The sequence below is a fragment of the Amblyomma mixtum genome, chromosome 9, assembly GCF_055824585.1.
Source record: "Amblyomma mixtum isolate Tamu chromosome 9, ASM5582458v1, whole genome shotgun sequence".
NCBI classification, from domain to species: Eukaryota; Metazoa; Arthropoda; class Arachnida; order Ixodida; family Ixodidae; genus Amblyomma; species Amblyomma mixtum.
In genome coordinates, this window is record NC_143020.1 from 14299035 (window position 1) to 14320320 (window position 21286).

The 21286-nt window shown below is 49.4% G+C and overlaps 1 protein-coding gene across 1 annotated transcript in view; it reads left to right on the plus strand.

Moving 5' to 3' along the window:
* The window catches only part of LOC149328367 (uncharacterized), a 110348-nt gene that overhangs the window by 10982 nt on the left and 78080 nt on the right, over positions 1 to 21286 (plus strand). Inside the window, exon 4 of the mRNA XM_089558974.1 lies at positions 9912 to 10106. Within this exon, the coding sequence (XP_089415100.1) occupies positions 9912 to 10106 (195 nt within the window). The remainder of the gene's footprint in view (positions 1 to 9911; positions 10107 to 21286) is intronic.

The window sequence follows — 21286 nt, forward strand, 5'->3', positions numbered from 1 at the left end:
TCGGGCGCGAATTAAGAAATACGTAAAAAAATTTTTTATTTCATCTGAGAATATTTTTATAAGTCACTGCAACACATTGCAATCAACAAAATAAATTTTATTCCACCTCGGAAAAAATTAGGTCGCGTGCACAGTTAGTTTAGTTCATGGGGTTTAACGTACGAAAGCTACTCAGGCTATGAGGGACGACGTAGTGAAGGGCTCCGGAAATTTCGACCACCTGGGGTTCTTTAACGTGCCCTTACCTCGTACAGTAAACGGGCCTCTAGAATTTCTTCTCCAAAGAAATTCTGCCGCCGCGGCCGGGATCGAACCCGCGTCTTTTTGGTCAGCAGCCGAACACCATAACCACTGAGCCACCGCGGTGGCGCTGCGTGCACAGTTGTGCACAGAGTACCTCAATGACAATTTTCCAGTTTTTGTTTTTGGACAAAGTTTAAGAGTCAAAAATTGTTTTTCTTCGCACATTTGTGTCTACAAGGCACATTTTGCGATACCTTTGAGGCCTAAAATACCGAATTTCACATTCTATTATGAAATTCATAAAAGCAGTCTTTTGCGGAAGACAAGCAAAGAAAAACATCGCACTTCCGGCAGCAGATTCGAGATTTTGAGCTGCATCCATCATTCCTGCATCGTTGCGTAATGTGAGTAGAGATGTGCCTATGCCAGTGGTTGATGCCATCATACCTGGTGGAGTTTGTGGGCATCGGGGTACAGTTGTGTGCCTTGCGAGAAGTACTTCTAGGCGCAGCGTTGCTCGGCCGGCCCCTCTTTGGCCGCTCGCTTTTGTTGACCGCGATGAGAGTGCGGGCTGCATCCGTCTGAAAGGCCATGACGTCTTTTTTGTCCTTCTTGGGGATCCCTTCTTCACTAGCACCCCCAACATACTCTAACCATCCACTGCAAATAGCAAACGTCACAAAATGGGAGATAGCACGGACTGGCCGCTTCCTTGTCTTGGCTTTCAGGGGATACAAGGACATTAAAAAGTCTAATTTGTCCACGTCCCCATGAAGCTATTATATTGAGCAATAACTTCAGGGCAATCAATTTCTATGTGCTGCTTCTGTGACTCACTCCACCTTTGTACCCTTGACATTGTGCCAACGCCAACAGTAGTCGACACCATGTTCACTGGCCCATTATCGTGCCACCTGACAATGGCAATGTCTTCTTCTTCGCTTATTTGTCTGTCATAGCTGCCTCGCCCAATCCGCTTGTCACTCACACTTCCCGCACTTTTAGCGTGAAGCTCCCAGACACCCTTAGAGCGTGGGGGGGGGGGGGGGGGGGTAGCGGTCTCGGACTCTAAGGAGATGCCCTCGACTCAGCGTGGCAAGATCAGCGGAGACCAGCTACCAAGTGACAAGAGGTTTTTGGTCGTTTGGTGCCCAGCTTTCGCCGGTCGCAAGCCAGAGAATGGGTCGGATCCAAAGGTTCACAAACAAAACAATGTTTATACAGCAATGAGACGATACAGAGGATTTCACAATCACTAGTACAAACACATACAAAGTGATTATCAAAACAATGCAACTCGTGCAAAGTTAAACTCGAGAGAGAATGCAATACAAAGGCAATATTGCACCTAATGTGCACTAACACAAGAGAGGGGCAAACAACAAAACACAATTTGTTCACCGGGCACTGCGAAAGTCCGACGACCAGAGTTCCACGACGATGCCGTCCCGCAGACTGGCGACCGTTGCCTCGTTGGTCCGATGCTGGCCGAGTGGTGTTTTCCCGGGAGTCGAACGGGCGCGCTTCGATGAAGCTTAAACGGCGGTCCGGACTAATTTGATATTGTTGTTGTTGTTGTGACTGAGAGAAGGATAAAAAGGAAATTGCTAGGGCCTGCTACTGGCTCGAGCCAAGCCACCACCGCTGCCACGTGCAGATAGAGGAGAGTTAAAAGATCAGAGGAAGGAGAGAGAGGAAAGGAAAGACGCGCGTTGTAGCAACAACTGCGTCCGCCGGAGCGGACGCTGCTCAAAAAAACATAAGCGGCCGAAGCCGCGCTTGCCGAAGCGAGAACAGATAATTTTAGACTAATTTGATAGCGGTCAACGAACAGACGTGGAAGCGTGCCTATAAAAGAAGGCGTTGACTAATTTGATAGCGGTCAACGCCTTCTTTTATAGGCACGCTTCCACGTCTGTTTGTTCTACGCGCCGGAGTAGGCGCGCACATACACTCAGCATCGGCAGTGCTGTCTCCCTTCCCTCTTCTCACCGGCGGCGCGTCCCCATTGGTCAGAGTCGGAAGACGTTTCGCGAAGGTTATGGCTAGTTCTGGCGTGGCGCCGCCGCCGACGGGCGAGGGGGACGCGTCTTAGTGCACGCAAGGCTACGCCCTTTTCCCCCGGTCAGCAGTAGAAGTGACTCGTATGTTCGAGAGGAATATTCGTGCATGACTCATGCCCTCCGCGCACTCCATGGCGGTGAGCGGTGGTGGAGGGGAGAGGGAGCACACGCGCACAGGCTAGGCGCCCAGCGGGGGTTTCCTTCTCCCCCTTTCGGCTCGCGCCGGCGAGACGCGTCCGCGCGGCGCTGTGTTTTGTTTCTTTGTTCCCAAAATTGCGCTGAATTTTGTGACACCGCTTCAGATTTTTATCACTTTTTAAAGGGCATCCAAGGAGTCCTTTCGATCGGATTGTTCCTGCGGCTAAATTTCCAACCTGCTTTAGTTCACGGAAGAGGCGCACTGATAAAAAATAGTTGTCCATGTACACTTTCTTGTTGTGCCCATGTGGAAGATGCTGTACAAGCCGTATGCTAACAGAACCCCCAAGATAAAGATGGGAATGGTTCTCACTTACGCCTGTGCCCTTACCCTGGTAAAGTTCCAAGTCGTGCGCCGAACTATCAGAACTACAGCGAACGAAGACTTTGACACCTTCCGGGTTTGGCTTCCCTTTGACAAATTGCTTCGCTGCAACCCTTTCTGTGAATGGTATCATTTTCTCGTCAATGCTTTGAACAGGCAACGGGTGAAGCTCAAGACATCGGGTTTGTACTGCTTTGATTATTGGCCTTACCTTCCAAAACTTATCTGTTGGGGGTTCCCTTGGGATGTTAACATGTGTGATATGCAGCTTGGCCCTGACCTTGAAAAACCGCTTGGATGACATCATGTCAGCAACTGTAGGAATCCTTGTACCCTCTTGCCAATACATGCGCATTCTGAGAAACTTTAGGACTGCCATCCGCATCATTATTCATAAGAATACCTTCACTTCATCCGCTGTGGTCTGCAGCTCTATTCCTTCTTGCTGTAATGCGTAAATGTTTGTGAGCTTGGCTAGCTCACTAAATATTTCCTCAGTAAAATAGTTCAAAAAGTACTGAAGAGGCTCCAACAAAGAAGTTGCAGGCGGCTGAATGAATGCGCAGTCGGTATTCGTAGGAGTGAAATCCTTAGATATCCACTTTACTTCCACTTTCTTCTTTCGTTTTGGTTGGGGTGGCTATGGTGGCAGGGGCTCTTCGTCCTCGCTATCCTCACCAAATGTACCTGTTGTCTGCGCGCTCTCTTCAGGCTGCGAGAGGGTCTGTTAAAGTAAGCAAGAATTAGACAATGAATGTTGTTTGCACAAATTTTAGCTAAATCGACACATATTGTTACTTCTGCGGTCTCATCCAGCTCATGGTCAGAGAAGTCGCCATTCGAGACATTTCCATTGGAAATATTTAGCAAAAATTGCTCCGCTGATGATGTAGAGGCCTGTACACTTGACCGCGAGTGATTCTGGATACCTATAATGTTCAAAACACGCCTTTCAATGCACTGTAACATACCTAAGGCGCGTAAGCAAGCGGTGCGTATTTATCGAGATTGTGGGCAATCTGCGCGCGGTACACGTTTGTGCACGGACATAACTTTCTCTTCGTCACGCAAACCTCGCTCCACCTATACAAAAACAAATATTATTAGCGGAAACCTGATACTTGAAATAACAACTTACGATAAAATTTATTTACTATTGAACAGGCACGACGGCAAAATGAAGAGATTTTTCGGAGGTACTGACGTGTCGTCGTAGATCACGGAGGCATCCATCTTGACTGTTTGTTTGTGGTTGAGCTTCGCGGTCTCAAAACGAGATGGCACTAGTAGTCCAGTTGCGAGGCGTGAAAAAATGCGCGCACAGCGCCTGAATTCCCGCAAAGCCGTTTTAATTGCGGCGACGGCTGTTAGAAGTTAGTGTGCACAAATGTGCACGCCGCCGCTGGAGGGATATGCACCGCTCGATAGGTAGTAAACGTCTCTATGAGACACAGGATAACGAAACTGAAGTGGTTGTATTGGCCTCTCAAGCTTACAAAATGATGTTAGGACGACGCAGTGGATTTGATAATGGTGAATAGGTGCATCATAATGAAAGGAAGTGATTTACCGAAATAATCCTAAACGCAAACCCACAGCTGTGCTCTGAATAATATGATATACTAGTGTCGAGCAATCCTTAGCGTGAAGTGACGCTAAAAGGAGATCGGGATGTTATGCAGCGGCCGAAACACAGGCCCTTCCTGTAGCTAGCTATCTTCTTGCACGCAACTGCACCTAAGTTCCTATTCCACTAGGCGGCACTCACACTCAGGCCCTGAGGTTGCTGGTAGAAACTGGTGATCTGAGACCTTTTCTTGTGCTCAGTGAAGCAGAGGAACGCGCTCTCCTTGTCCTGTGTTCGGTTCATCGTTATAATTTGGCCTATATGGCACAAGAACATCGCCATGAAAAGACATCTTCTTTATAAATCTGCCAGACTGGCTAATTGCCTTCTTGCCACTTCTTAAATTTCAAACGTGAAGATGGCCCGGTATTATGATTACGCAGAACTCAGCTACCTGCCATCTAGCTCGAATGCCTATTAATTGTTTATATTGTTGCGGGAAAGAATATATTTACAAATATTTACAAATAGCAAAGAACAGCTGCGAGCGGCACCGAGAACACAGTCCGAACTTGGTTGTCGTCTTCTACTCTCCCCACTCGTGCCATCGCTCTTTATCGTCGTCGTCTACCCGCTTCGGGACCCCCGGCTGCTGAAACACCGTCTCGGCGTTAGGGCGGCGACGTATGAGCGTCGTGATAAGGTTTAAGGCGACAGATGTGAACGATGTCGGTGGTGGCGCCAGAGGACGATGGCGAGGTCTCAAGGGGAGCAATTTCATAGTTCACGTCGGTAAAACGGCGCACGACACGGTAAGGGCCACGGTAGTGCGAAAGGAGCTTCTCGGAGAGACCGACGCTGCGAGAGGGCGTCCAGAGAAGGACGAGTGATCCTGGGGTATATTCGACGGCCTGGTGACGGCGGTCGTAGGCTGACTTCTTGGAAACTTGAGAGGCTTGGAGCCTACTACGTGCTATTTGGCGCGCCAGCGTTGCCTGGGAGATGGCGTCCCGAGCGTAAGCAGTGGTGGGAACTGAAGAGGCGGCATGAGTGTGTCCAAAGGCAAGGTGGGATGCCTACCAAATAAAAGGTAGAAACGAGGATAGCCTGTTCTGTCATGAAGGGAAGAGTTATATGCAAATGTCACATAAGGCAAGGCTGCGTCCCAATCTCGGTGGTCTGGCGATACGTACATCGCTAACATGTCGGTGAGCGTGCGGTTGAACCTTTCCGTAAGCTTTTTGGTTTGTGGGTGGTAAGCTGTCGCGAGCTGGTGCTGCGTGTCACACGAACGAAGAATGTCGTGAACTACTCTGGATAGAAAATAACGACCGCGGTCGGTGAGCAGTTGACGAGGGGCGCCGTGATGAAGGATGACGTCTTGCAGAAGAAAATCGGCGATATCGGTAGCGCAGCTGGACGGCAAAGCACGGGTGATGGCGTACCGAGTCGTATAATCAGTTGCGACAGCGATCCACTTGTTGCCGGAGAGGGACGTCGGAAAAGGGCCAAGAAGGTCGAGGCCAACACGATGAAAAGGTTCCGGAGGTATGTCGATGAGTTGCAGAAGACCGGCAGGCAAAGTGGAGGGCCTTTTCCGGCGTTGACACAGGTCGCAAGCGGCCACGTAACGCTTGACGGAACGATAGAGACCAGGCCAAAAGAAGCGATGCCGCACCCGAGCGTACGTGCGGAACACGCCAAGGTGACCGGCTCTCGGCAGATCGTGCAGTTCTTCAAGAACAGAAGAGCGTAGACGTTGGGGTATCACGAGCAGGAGTGGAGGGCCATCGGAGCGTAGGTTTCGGCGATACAAAATGCCGTTCTGGAGCACATAAAGGTTCAGAGAAGGAGATCGGTTTGCAGAACGGATGCCATCAAAGATAGGTCGTAAAGATGAGTCGTGGCGCTGTTCGTTGGCAATATCGGCAAGATCAGAGGTAGCTAAGAGGCAGGGCAGCGTCTCAGCGTCCTCTACGTCAGGTGGTTCCACAGGGTATCGGGATAAACAGTCAGCGTCCTGGTGATGGCGCCCTGACTTGTACACGACGGAGTATGACTATTCTTGGAGGCGCAAAGCCTAGCGACCAAGGCGACCGGTGGGATCTTTTAGTGAAGACAGCCAACAGAGAGCATGGTGATCAGTGACAACAGCGATTGAACGGCCGAAAAGGTAGGGTCTGAATTTAGCTACTGCCCAGACAAGGGCAAGTAATGGTGTAATTTTGCTCTGCAGGTGAAAGTAGGCGGCTGGTATAAGCGATGACTCGATCTTGACCCTGTTGACGTTGGGCTAGCATGGCGCCGATGCCATATCCGGAGGCGTCGGTGCGAACCTCTGTGGGAGACGACGGGTCAAAATGTGCTAAGATGGGCGGAGTGGTCAGCAAATGGACGAGGGATGAAAATGAGCTCTCTTGAGCAGGGCCCCAGGTAAAGGGTGTGTCGTTCTTCAGAAGATCGGTGAGGGAACGAGCGATGCCGTCGAAATCCTTGATAAAACGGCGAAAATACGAGCACAAGCCGACAAAGCTGCGCACATCTTTCGAAGACCTTGGAAGAGGAAAGTCCTGCACAGCTTGAATTTTGATGGGATCTGGGCGTACACCAGAAGCGTTGATGGGATCTGGGCGTACACCAGAAAGACCAGTTCCTTGGATACCACAGATGCCAACTTGGTGAAAATAAAATTGTCACTAAGTGGTGACTGACTCCGGAGAAGCGAAAGACAGCGAGAAATAGCTTCTAAACAGAACTCTCGATTTGGGCTTACTTGCGCCCTCAAAGAACTGAATCAGCGTAGCAACAGGCATGCTCGGCGGTCGTCGAACCGAATCCCCGCCGCTGTATGCCGTGCTCAACTTAAAGCTGATAGCGAACTTTCGATATAAAGCTTCCAAAGTAACTACAACATTCTGAAACAACGTAGAATCGGCTCCGCTTAGATGCGATCAATCGAGATGCATCTGGTCGCGCATTGCATCAGACAAAGCGATGAAGTGGCGCGCCGGCACCTTTGAAGAATGAACAAACAAACACTACAAATATTCGCAGCAGGCAGCTTCCTCTCTTTGTGCTACGGCTTTTTCCGCACATAACTGAGGAAAGTAAACCTGCAGAACCACCCTTTATCAAAATTACATGCGCTGTCTGCCAGGTCTCGTGACAAGAGGAGTCCACCTCGCTTGGAATTTCTGCGTGAAGTCAAAGCAACCACAGCTGATGACACGACCATAGGGTTCCCTCACGGTATAAGGGAAAATGTAGTGAATTACAAATGATTAAAAGCAGATTCAATGCGCATCTTGCAGAGTATAGGGTGATCATGAAATACCATAAAGTCTGTCAAAGAAATGACCTAAAATTGGGTTTCTCTGGCTCATTTTAACACATAATACACTCGGTGGTATCATAAACAAATTAAAGAAGATCAATAATATGGCCACCTGAGACACTGTCGAGCACAAGCGATGCACATGAGGTGACGCCCTAATGCTTATAAACCCAGAGTGACTCTAGGTAACGCAATGAAACTGTAGGCGTGCCGAGGGGTGAATCTTCTGTTTCTAGCATGCGTTCATTGATCTGAGGGCATCGCGAGAGTTTGTAAGGATGTACAGTTTCGCAAAACTCAGGGAATCCTGCCTAGAGCCATTGTACTTATGCTACAAGAGAAGGCTTATATGAAGGCCGCAGAAAAAAATTTCAACTACAGGCGATCTTTAACGTTCACGGACCACACAGAACAACTAGGTGTTCCACTTCGCTTCCAGCGCAGCACGAGGCAGCACTCCTGTACTCTCAGCTCACCCGCGCTGAACTCCCCTACTGCAACGGTTCTTTTCCCCCATGTAGACTCGCATTTGAATGCTCGCTGCGCCCACAAAAAGCCAGTCGGTCATGCAAAGTAGTGCTACCGTTAGGCTGTAATCGCGCGGTACTGAAAAAGACTCCGCACACGTCCAAGTGCCCGCACTGCGAGGCGTTGTATCTGGTAAGCAACAAAAAGGATTTTACACTACAGCTTTCACTCAGAGGGGTAGCGTAATAAGCGTGATTATGCAGCTTGTTTGGAAACCAGTTGTTTAGGAAATCACTGCGATATTGCTAAGGAAAATAATACAGGACACACTGGCAAGTCCCCGACCAGCGGCTTCTCTTCTTCTCTCGGATTGCGCTCTCTTATGCCTCGTCTTCGCCTTTCGCATGGTGCGCTATCTTCGTATTCTTCAGCCATTACAACTTTCGCCGAATGGCGCGGAGGGGGAAGAAGAAGCGCCAGACGTTCGCACAGGACGTTCCGGAAGTTCACATGTTTCGGCGCCCGACTCCGAGTTTAGTATCCGGGGAGATCGTTAGACGGTGACTTTTCGCTCAAGTGATCGCATCCCAGGTCTATCGCACGCGACCCTAATGAGACGAGGGCTCTTCAGGAAGAGTAGTCTGTTGGTGCGGGGGCGCCCCACGCCGTGGCGGTGCCTTTGGAGGAGGTGTCCAGTGGAGCACTCGACGGCGCTCTCTTTATGGCGCTAAATGATGAAAAGTATAATGCTCGTCCAGGTGGGCCATAGGCCATTCGAGACTAAGGCTCGTCTCTAAAGCCCAATTTGATCTGCGATGCGCATCATCACGTCGCGAAGGCGTGGAAGGGTCGTTCGACACCAAACTCCCAAGGTGGATATCGGAGCTGCTTGTTGATAGTTCTTCCTCGTATGAAAACGGCCAGGCTTCCGCTTCGCCTTAAGACAGAGGTTCCAGTAAGCCGCTGACCTCAAGCGTAGCCTGCTGTTCGGTGGCGAGGGCACTGCGGGCCTCCGCCTTTGCTATTTCCTCTTGATTTTTGTACTCGCTTCTAGAAGCGCACCTCCTGGCGCTCCCTTTTCTAGCTTCGCGAGAGATGAGGTTGCTGCCTAGTCTACCGCCCCAATCGACAGACTTCGGAACTGCTGAACGTGCGAATCATCTTCGGACGGAGATGTCAAATCGACATTGGCTGCACCTTTGCGCGGGCGATGCAGCGTAAGCGCAGAGAAAGGACGCGGTCAAACTATTCGCGAATGCCAGTATTTTACCTGTGTGCAGGCGTCCGGAGTCGCCGAAGAACGTTCCATATCGAGCATAATACGGCTCTGGAAGGCCGCTTCCTCGCCGTCTTTTCACCAGACTTTCCTGTCCTTTCGCTTTGTTTTCGGCGTAATCGTTTGTTCCGGAACGGGTCTGTGCACACAGCCGCCACAACCAGCTGTGTGCACAGCGGCTCTGTGCACACAGCCGGAGTGCACACTGTGGCCTCCGAACGCACCACAGCAGCTTCTGCAGGGGTGCGCCGTTTCAAAACATGCTGCAATGCTCCTCCATATTCCTTCTTTTACAGCCGACAAATGCTTTCGGAAATGTCGAATGGTGCTCTCCTCCGCCTGGAATAGCTGTCGCAGTACCGGCTACCTATTTGGTCGGACGGTTCGCATGCCGAGCCTTGACGATATGGTTACCGACCATCTGGATCTTGGTGCAGGTGCGGCTGTGTTGGCTAGCGGTGTGCTGATTGTGCAGGGACTTACTGGGCACCGACATGATGGGCTTGGTGCCTTCACAAGCTTCACCGCAGACATCCCGCTTGCCAACCAGATTGAGTCCTTCAGCGCTGCGAAGCTGCAGACCCGGGAGCCGTACCAGAAAGGCGGTGTTCGGCTCTTCTCGATGATGGAATGTGGGCGAATATGTGAGTTCGAAGAAGTCGGGAAAGCTTCGCAGCTATGTCCCTATTCCCCAAGCGTTTGAGGACTAGTTTTGCCTGCTGTACCATCACCTCAGCCTCAGCAGAAGACGGGTGGTAAGGTTACACTTTCCCACGTCAAATTTGGTTGTTTATGAAATCCTGAACGTCTTATGAGAAAATTACAGTTCCGTCCTCGGACACAACGGTGCCTGATACAGCATGTGTAGGTACGAAAGCATGCAGCTGCTGGCAAAATGTTGCTGAAGTCACTGATCTAAGCTGGACAACTTTCAATGTTGAATAGGAATCCACAATGAGAAGAAAAACGTTTCCGTAAAGGGTCCTGCAAAATCTATATGAATCCTAGACCAAGGGGTTTTTGTTGCGGTGGTTGTTGCCTTAGTGACATGGCACATAACCACAACCGAGGATAGGCCAGGGTTCAATGAGGAGAGCCAAAGAAAGAGGGTAATCTCGTGCCAAGCTAATGGTTTTGCTTTGAATAATAAATGGAAATAAGTAAACAGACTGAACTCTCGGGAAGACGACGAGTGCATCCTTCTGGAACGCTTTCTATCATTATCTAGCTTTTTCTGTGATTTTGTGTGTGTTCTGCGGGCTCCGCTGCCTGACAAACGGTGATAGCTCTCGATCCTCCTGTGCATCTGACTAGACTTGCAGCTTCATCGTCGAGTTGCCGAAGAAGCGGTGCTGCCTTCCGAGCGACCCCGACAGGGAAGACATCATTCAGTACTTCAGCGAGTACAGCAGTGAAGACGGCTTTGAGACTTACTTCAGCTGGAAGACGTATTGAAGGCTACTAAGAGCCGGATCGTCATCGAGTGAGTCAACTGTGAAAACAAGTGGCTATACACCGGCACACACCTTCCTCATCCTTCCAGTGCAGCCAATCGACAACATGAGACGGCTTACCAGACAAGTCGGCTGTGAAGCTTGAGGCCTTCGTGGCTAATGAAATTGAAGTCAATTGGAAGAATACGCAGAAAAACGTCGTTGCCATTGACGCCCACCATGGGGCTGTATTGGAAACACTGGGGGCTAGAACACAATTCGGTGGTTTATCAATCCATACAGTTATCTCGCTACACTGGGCTGATTCCTCTTCCGGCATAATCTCTGATGTCGACGAGGCTATCACGAAACATGAGTTGCCCCTACTCGTGAGGGCAGCCAATAAGGCACCGTAATTCTACGGGTATCACGTGTGGGCAATTCTCTTCCAATTCTGTTCAAAGGTCACCCTTCCGTCACACGTGGAGGTAGGCCATTTTCCTCATGCTGCGCGGTCACTATACCAAAGCCCCTGCAATGCCACAAATGTTTGAAGCTGGGCCTTGTGATCGGTGCCTGTGGTAGCTCAAGCATGGGCTTCCGTTGTTGCGGAGCTTACAGCGCTAAGTCCTGCAACGCACAAGTTTTTAGGTGCTCTAACTGCAACCGGCCGCATGACGCATCGTCTAGTGACTGCCCATGTATAAACGATGAGCGTGCCATCTTAGAGCACATGGTTCGGGACTACTCCACGCACCGCGAAGCCGCCGCAACTGTTCGCAGAAGGCGTTCTCGCCGCGAAAAAAATATGAAAAGAGTGCTGCCCAAAGTAGCCACACCGACACGCCCATGGCACCTATTTCCCAACCCACTCCGGTGCCACCACGTCCAAGTGGGTCCTGTCAGTGCACTAGGGTGAAGGATGGTGAGACCTCGTCGTGTGCTGATGCTAGACCAGAGCTTCCGGCATTACGTCCTGCTGAGCCTCGTAACCGTAAGCTCCCACCGTGGAGCTCGAAAGACATTTCAGACAGGCTGCCAGAGTAAGATCGCCAAGCCCTCGTGATCCTTTGGGCGGTAGACAAGGCCATTCGCCCTCTGCTGCAGACCCTGCAATCGTCAACCGCTAGGAGGGAGTTACTGTTGTTGGACTCCCTGTTTGCAGCGCTTCAAGATCTTTAGAATACAATGGCCGGCCAGCTTCCCACTTTTCGTGAGGAAGTCAGAGGCGCTGCGCTCTTACAGCGAAACGAAAGAGGCCTCAAGTCACAAATCTCAAGTTTCCGGCAATATGTTTTGACAGCCACTTTCCGATCTTATCATCTGCGAGCCTAACTTATCTCAGCAATCAGGCTTTCCGGGTACGAGCCCTTCTTCTCGCCTGCATTTGGGGAACGCAGAAAAGTTCTGTTCTACATTGGCACCGACATGACGAACATTCGCTGCCCAGTTCAACCACACCACGACAATCAACACGCGTGTTTCATAGTAAAAAAAAGTAGCATAGAGTTCACACTTAGTGCTGCGTATGTCTCCCCTCCTCTCAATAGGATAGCGAGAGGCTGAAGACCATCATAGAGGCAACCCAGGCTTCTTGAATCATTAGCGGTGATTTCAACGCCCATCACCAACCATGGGGAAGTCCTAGATTCAACGCAAAAGAAAGGAATCTGACCTTGTTTACTTCAGATAATCAACTTTTCGTAATAAATGACGGAAGTCAGCCATACCTGCCAGGCAGCTCCTACAGTAGTTGCCGGCGCCTGACGCTATATTCGCTGTATAGTTTGGCTAGAATGGCGAATCCATTGGTTTCGAGATGTGGAGTCCCATAAGAAAGACCATATACCCACCTACCTCAAGATTCGAGGTCATGGAGCGTCCGACCCAACTAAACACGCGGTCATCGATTGGACGGTATTTAAAAGCAATATAGAAGAGGCGTGCAAGCAGGCTTCACTTCTAGTTTAAGGGGCATTATAGCAACTGCAATGAAGCCTACTAGACGCTACCTCATTTCAACCAGAATGCGCACTGACTTTGATATTGAATTATACCACAAAAGTACTAATCGGCGTTGTGCAGGAAGACGCTGCAGACGGACAAAATAATAAGGGACCGAACAGAGGCGCGACGCTTGCAGAGAAAATCAAGCGACGAATGGACACGCTGGCGGACCAGCACTGAAATCCTGTCAATCTCTGTATCCTAAAAAGCTCACGTACCTTATTTGGCGGACAGTGTGAGGACTTTGAACGCTTCCACAGCAAAGACAACCTTTCTATGCGTTAGCTCTACACCAAAACCGCCATCAGACTGAAGTAGCAACTGACAACTGCAGGACAATTGTGGGTGCAATGACTACCGCAATTTCCAAGCGTGTTCCTCCTGCTTAACGAGATTGAGCGATGGATGTTTTCTTGATTCGTGAGCAACTCGTTGCTGCTCTTGCAGAAATTAAGCATTCGTCTTCACCAAGGCCCGATGGCATTACATATGCTGTGTAACGCTAGCTTGCCCATGACGCGCGAAGAGAACTACTCAAACTTTACACCAATTCAGTGCAAGACGGTATTATTCCTACGCAGTGCAAACTCGGTCGCCTGATACCAATACTAAAACCAGCAAAAACCCCCTAAACCTCACATCATTCAGCCCAAAAGCTTTTGGCCAGTTGCGTGGGGAAATCATGGAAAGAATGATTCTGACGCGCCTGGGGAGATACCTTGAGCACTACAAAGTGCCCCTTAATGAAATGGCCGGTTTACGGCGGAGTCGCTCCTCTATAGACAACACCATTGATCTTGTGTCCACAGTTAAGCAACAGAAACGCTGAGTTAAATACTTTCTCGTAATCAATGAAGGCTATATATAGGGGTTGGTCATAATATGCGCATTTGTCTATCTCTTGTCTGATGGTGTGAATGTAGTCTGGCCGTGTATTCTTTACGAAAGCCTGCCTGACCGAAGTCTTACTTGTCCTGACACAATTAGCGATTGCATTATTAAATATCTTGTAGACAACGGACCGTAAGCTGCTCGGTCTGAAATTCTTAGTCCTTGACGTCTCCTTTCTTATGATTTAAGATAATGTTAGCGTTCGTCCAAGCTTCTGTTACAGTCGCCGTCACAGGCATTGAGAATATAGGGTGGCCGCCTTTTCTGGCATAATCTCTCCTCCATCCTTTAAATCTGCTGTTAGCTGATCATCACCAGCTGCTTTCCCCTCTTCATTGCTCCCAATGCTTTCTTTACTTCCCGTTTCGTTACTGGCGGGATGCCCATTGCTGTGCGCTACTGTCTCTCTCGTTGACCCTGTGATTGCATTGACTGCTGAATAGATTTGTTAATAACTCATTGGCTGTGTTAACTATATTAACCATATTCCTGATGGCATTCAGCTCTTTGCCTCTCAACGCATACTTATGGTTTTAGCCTATGCCTAAGTGCTTCACTTTTTTTAGCCTGCGTCCGCTCTTTAGACCACCCTCTTCATGTTAAACTTCCTTATGGAGGCTACCTTGGCTTACATATTAAGTTTGATAGCTCTGTTTGCTCTTTTCTATCTGTAGAGTTAGATGCCCTCATACTTTGGCGTTTCTTAATCCGATCTTCTGTGTCCTGGGATAGCTTGCCGGTATCGGACCCTACTATAACCTACTTCTATGGCGCACTCTGTAACGATGGCTGTGAGAGTATCGTTCATTGTTGCAACATCACGGTCGTCTTCATCAGTTAAAGCGCGATATATGTACTGCAGAGAAATTCTCGCTTCCTCTACTTTAGCTCTTATCACTAACTCGATAATGGGCGTCCGCTTCACTAGTTTTCTCGGTTCCTTCTTCAAATCTAACCCAATATGAGAGCTTACCGTTTTCGGGTAGCTACAACAGACCTTACCGAGGACCTCCACATCCTCTACGATGCCAGGGTGAGCGCACAGTACGAAGGCTATTGCATTTTCCGTTTCACTCTTGGGACTCTTACGAGTGTACTTCCTGTTTTCTCGTTCACGGCAGAAAGTATTCAGAATCTGCAAACTTTTTCTATCTGCGAACTCTACTAATACCTCTCCTCTGCTATTCCTAGAACCTATGCTATAGCCACCTGCCACTTGCTCTCCCGCCTGCTCCTTGCATGCCGTTGCCTTGAAGTCGCCCATCAGTACAGTGTACCGTGATTTTACTTTCCTTTGGTCGCTGCCGGTACCGCATCTTCATAGAAGCTTTCAATGATCTGGTCACCAAGACTTGAGCTAGGCGCGTAGGTCTGCAATTCCATGGATACGCGAAGATGTTTTTAATCGGGTGGACAACTGCGCTTCACTGGGATTCAAACCCAGGTGCTCGTGCCCGCGAGACGGTTGTTCTACGTCTACGCCATGGTTGCATGCTTCCGTAGCCAATGGAAAAACGCTGATGGCACGAATACGGCAGCCAGCGAGGACATTCATGGCTCGAGCTCGGTAAACCAGCTAGGGCCATAACTCGGAATTCACATTAGACTTGCACGTGCCTATCACCTCTTGCCGACGTAGTGCCGTGCTCAGTCCTACGACGGCCTAACGATAAGCTACCTTTTATAATATAGAGTACACTACAATGCACTGCACGAAATACATAAAAACATTCGGAAAGCCAAATTATGATTTTCTGTAATTTAGAGATTAAAAGCAGGTCTACAGCTTATCACAGTACAGTAGTCGTTTGCCCCAGTGCCGACATATTTACCGGCGAAATCTGAATGGTCATATTTTCACGCTCTCACGAAAACGAATGGCTAACGACAAGCGGATGAGATACGCAGAACAAGCTATAAAACACTATACAAACCAAAACAAGGTCAAATGGCACCAACATGCTCAGCATAGATTCGTACAACAAATAATGTTCACGATACTATATACTCCAAATCTAAGATCATGCGATTGGAGGCGCTGGCTCTTGCATGTTAAGTAATGCTATTTTATTAAATTGGGATTCTCTGATGACACAAACTAGAATTGCAAATGAACGGACTACGTTGCAGATACTCCACTCTGCAATGTTTGTTGCGATAATTATGCAAACGTACTGAGACTGCGTTTTGTCAGGCACCATTACTGCGAATATGCGCATGTCGTGAAGGTCATACTTTCGTCTATTTGTAAAACGTTCTGCCGGCTGTTACACGCATGATAAAGACATGCTACGTTTTGACTAGCGGCTGTGACCTAATTACGCACAATTCTCTTAATATTTACCCGGAGTGGTTGGTATCCAGTGGTGCGACGCCTACGCGTCGACGGCCTATTGCGAGGCTTTAGCCAGTTATTGCTTTTTTGCCTTTTGTCAATCAAAGGCCGACAGAGCAGCGGCCACCCATTGCTCGAAGCTGGCCCGAGCTAAGTCGGCTGAGCACATCGGCTACCAGCTTGAGGCCGGCGAGTTACCAGCCATCGGCCACCGACCAATTTCTCTTGAGTAGTTGTCCATTTCCAATCACAGCCACTCTATCGCAGCCAGTAAACATGTTCTCGTGTGTGTACTGGTCCCCGCAGGAGCCTATTGTAGAATTTGATTGCAGCTAAGAATGTGTGTAGCTCCTTCTAGCACTCTAGCTCTGATGCTCATGAAAGCCCTTTACCTTCACGTCTGTTCGCTTTATTCCCACCTTCCTGACTCCGTATTCGAAAACTACAACTTCATCCTCACCAAGCTGGCATTTGCCTTTGTTCAGCCTAACGTGATCCTCCTTGATTCGCAAAGTAGCGATTCTAGACGAGAGCAGTGCTCTTGTTCCCCTTTGCCTCCTATCAGGATGTCAACGACGAGAACTTGAGAGCTGACAAGGCCTTGGATTACTTCATTCATGCAACACTGAAAGAACGCAACTGCCACTGCGACTCGAGATGAAAGCTGTGTGACACGAAGCAGACCACTGTGCGTGTTGATGGTCAGCAGGTCAGTGGTTTCCTCGTCCACAGTCCGTTGTTGATACGCCTAATCTAGGTCAAGCTCGCCGAATCTTGATCGACTTGAGAGCGTTGCAAATAGTTATTCGGGTGTCTTCCATGAGTAAGTGTGCCATTGAACAAGAGGACTTATTTTGTATCTATAATCATTACACATCTTATGTCGTTCTTTTTGACAACAGAAACAGCTGGAGTCGCCGATGCGGAATGATGTAATATTCCTTGTCTAACAAGTTTATTCTGGGCTTCTTCAACTCTCTAGCGAAGTGCAAAAGGAACTTGACAAGGCGTCAAAAACTTTGGCTGGGAAGTTGGTTCCACTTCCACTCGCACAGGACATCCGTTGGTGTTTCCCCGCCTTGGTCGGAGAATTTTCACATACTTGTGCAGCAGCGTTCCTTTTGATGAGTTCCAAACGTTGATGAATCCTGAGATTAATACCAAGAGCTTGAACCCGTCCCTGCAAAGCAAACTAACTCCCTTGACTACGACTAGACGCACTCGGTCTTGTCCACCCTTTTGGTTGACCTGACCACCCACGGTGCCAAAGACCAGAATGTCTTGCTGATTGTACAAACAATTTCTCAACTCGTACGGCTGTACCTTGTGATGAGGGAGTAATTACTCATTCAGATCCACCTCAGCGCAGCCATACGGCTGGAGTGGAACGCTATATAGCTTTCTCAGAAACTTCGTAGTGAAAGAAAAATTTGTCTTCGACCAGCTTTTTCTTTGTCCACTTCGAAGTTTCTGAGAAAGTTGTATAGCTTTCCTTGGCAGCCGTATGGCTGCGCTGGGGTAGATTTAAATGAACGATTATTCCTTTGTTACTAATCTACTGCACATTTAGGGATTCCCCTACACATTTCACGAACTGCTGTAACTTGCGTTTTGACAGAGGCGTGCGCTGCATAATCCTCTCGTAAATCACTGAGCGCGCAGCTACCAATTCCGCTTGCATCTGAATGGGCCGTTGACTTCGACGGACACTCGAACTGCCTGCTTTTCAGACACTACTTGGAAGATGCCGTAAACATCAGTTGGTCCGTAGCCGTTGCCACGGTTGCACGTCGGCCCGTTACTCCTCTGCTCACGCGTCGGAGACGCTTGTTTCGCACTAAGTTTACGTCGCCAATTCTTCACAATGAAACCCCGCTGTATACATAAATGGCATTGTGCATATCGAAAAAGGCATTTGCGAGCGTTGTGAACGCCTCCGCAGCAAAGAGATGTGTTGCTTGACCATGTTTCACTGTAGTGCTGTGCGTTCGCTTCGCTAGGCTTAGCAGTTGCAGCGCAGATTTTCTGAACCTGACAATGTGACCTGGATTTTCTCGGTTTCACGGTTGGCATATTCTGCTGTTATAGCTCTCTCTCTTGCCATCGTGAGCGTTAGTTTAGGCTCCGGTAATTAACTTGCGCTGCAGAGAAGCATTGAGACCACAGAAGAACTTGTCTCGGAGCATGGCGCCCAGCGTCCAGCCGAATTCTGAGTGTTCGGGCACTCCTGAAGTTCGTCTGCTTATTCTGCAGTGCTGTCGCCCGGAGGCTGGTGATGCTTCCTGAACTGAAACCCTTGAACGATGACGGCCGGCTTTGGGTTGAGGTGCGCCTTTAACTTGAATACGATTATTACTTTAGCCCGTCTCTGAAGGCAGCGTCGGTGATCTCAAGGAAAGAATTACGGCTTGGGAACGAATTATGGTGGCCCAATGTACGCCGGTGGCCTATGCTCCAGTAGCGCGTTTTTTTCAGCAGTTTCGTCAACGCCAACGCGTATTGCTCTACTGCTGAATTTTTGCCACAACGTTGTCCACGTCAACGCGCGCAGTGCACATCTCTCTAACTACCACCACATAGCTCAAAGAACGAATATTAGTTTTACAGCAGTAATAGTTGATGAAATCGACATTGCGCAATGCACAGCGGGAGCGTATGTTGCAGTTTATCACGAGCCGGGTTCGGTTGCGACGATAGTTTAGGGCTCTGCCTAGCTGTTCGCGCTGCTGCGGGCTCAAATCCCAGTGACAGATAATTACTTTATATATTTTGTTTATTTATTTTTATTCTTGGCACAAAACCACAAGCATTCAAAAGTCACAGCCATCGCAAGATCTCTCCCGTGATTTACCCATCGAAAGAGACCACCAACCATCCCGGGTACGAAGGCACACACCGCACAGGTAATGTAGTCGAGTGCTTCAAAATTTCGGAAGCTGTGTGCCGATGCAAGTCGCAAAACGCTATCACCATTCTGCAGGGTGACCTTGCCGCACGGTGACGTCGCTCTAATTCTCGTACCTTCTCCTCGTAAATCCTCTTAGACAGGCATTACGTTAAGACGCAAACGTGCTCACAGTTGTTATTCTTAGTGCTAGCCCGCATCACATACGTCCGCACACCACACACCACCGTAGCACTGGCGCACTGCCACTGATTGCACCCATGGTTGTCTACATAACCCAGCTCTCACCAGAGCGTTCGGCCGAGGAAGACATGAAGGTCATGCGCTGAGGCTGCTCAGGTGAGGCAACCAGCCCATGAGGCTGTGGCATTCTGGTCTCCTGAGGCTGGCGGACAGCCATGGCTCCAGACACCGTAGACGCGCCGTGGGTACTCGACGATATTTCCACGCAGTGCACAGCCGCCTTCGACGCCCGGGGGTGCACGAACGTGGGGGTGCCCGGGGTGCCCCGTTCGGGGGTGCATGAATGGGGGTGCCCGAATTCTCGCGCAGGACGTCCACCAGCGCTATATATGTGCCACGACGTTCGTGAAGCACGTCCAACATCAGCTATATCACTGGCCAGGGCAGTTTTACTATGAGTAGCTGGGCTCTCGTCATGTTCATCATCATGTTCTCACTGCAGTGGCACCACAAGGACAAGGACGAACACAGAGTGACGACAACACAAGTCCTTGTCCTTGTGGTGCCACAGCAGTATGAATTCGTACCAACTCGCCCAATTCTCAACCCCTTTTGATCTCATCAGGTGTTTGTAGCCATCCGACGCAGCGATGGCGTCAAACCGAGATCGGTATGCGTCCTAAAACATCGAGCCGTCAAAGGTGCGGACGTAGGTAGGGCTACGGACGGCGGTGCGACGATGGAGACTACATCAGTAGGCGGTGCCACAGTGCCACCGCACGATGCGAACGGCGTTCGGGACGTCGTTGGCACCGCGCGGAACCCCAAGGGCCACAGGGCCCAGGTATATCTGCGTACGGCGGCGGAATAAAACCGCCCACTTTGGCGCGGACCATGCGGAGGCGTGATCCAGGATGCGGTGGAAGTTCGTACCCACCTGCCGTACGAGACTAAGCACGACATCGGTTATAGCCATCGTACCCCGCAGACGCCTTCATGCTACACAACCCGGTGCATGTGGAATAACACGGCCTACCTTGACTCCCAAGGCCTGCAAGCCACACGCACGCATTGCACCTCAGAATCATTTTATTCCAACAAGAACATTACAGATGCTGAGGACCGTGAAATAAAATACTCTAACTGGGCTTGACAGGATTCACGGCCCATAAAAAATGACATTGACAACAAAACTAAGATACAGGAACAATGCATCAGACATGGGTACAATCTTCAAGAGATAAGCAATGACAAGTCAAGATGAGGAGAGTGTTTAATGAAGTATACAATGTACGGTGCAATGCAGAAAAAGGTAGAAAGTGTAAGTACTGCGGCTATGATATATTTACAAAAAAAACAGTATTGTTTTTGTTTGACAGTATCCCACCGCTGCCCACATTACAGTGCGCCGCCAAACACAGGAGAGATGGCGAAGTCCTCGGCCGGCGGCCATTCTTCCTATTCTCTGCTTTGTCCACATCCCAGTACTGCCACCAAATCGTTATGGGTAAACCACAGAAAAACGCAGAACCCTCGGGGAAGCCCGCGGCAGGTAGCCCTGTTTCATGTTCTCTGCGTCTCGAGTGCTCTCACGCCTCGACTTCGCCTTACTTGGGTGTGCCACCTCTGTGCCTTTAATATATACCTTACAACACTACGCCGGGTGGTGGCCAGTCAGCCGATAAAAAGAGGGCGCCAAAAGCTAGATTGCTCTAATAGGGAAGAAGTGAAAATTTTGTGCCCTGTATACGGTGCTCGTTTGGAAAACAATAAACAGTTTGCAGTCAGCGCCTGTCATTTCCTATGATTGTCTTTCAAGTTCTCATTCACTAACTGCCCTAAGGTGGATGTCCTGGCTTGATGGTAGTTTATGGTGAAAGAAAAAACTCAAGAAAGAAAAGAAGCACCCGGTGTTTACATCAGCTTTGTTTCTTGCGTGTCTTTTCTGCGGCGGTTTGTCGACCACTTAGAGCTCAGTTTTTTTTCCCTGAGACGAACAAGCTCATTGTGACCAAAATTTTATCTATTGGATATTACTTCGCTGTTGAGAAGTGACGG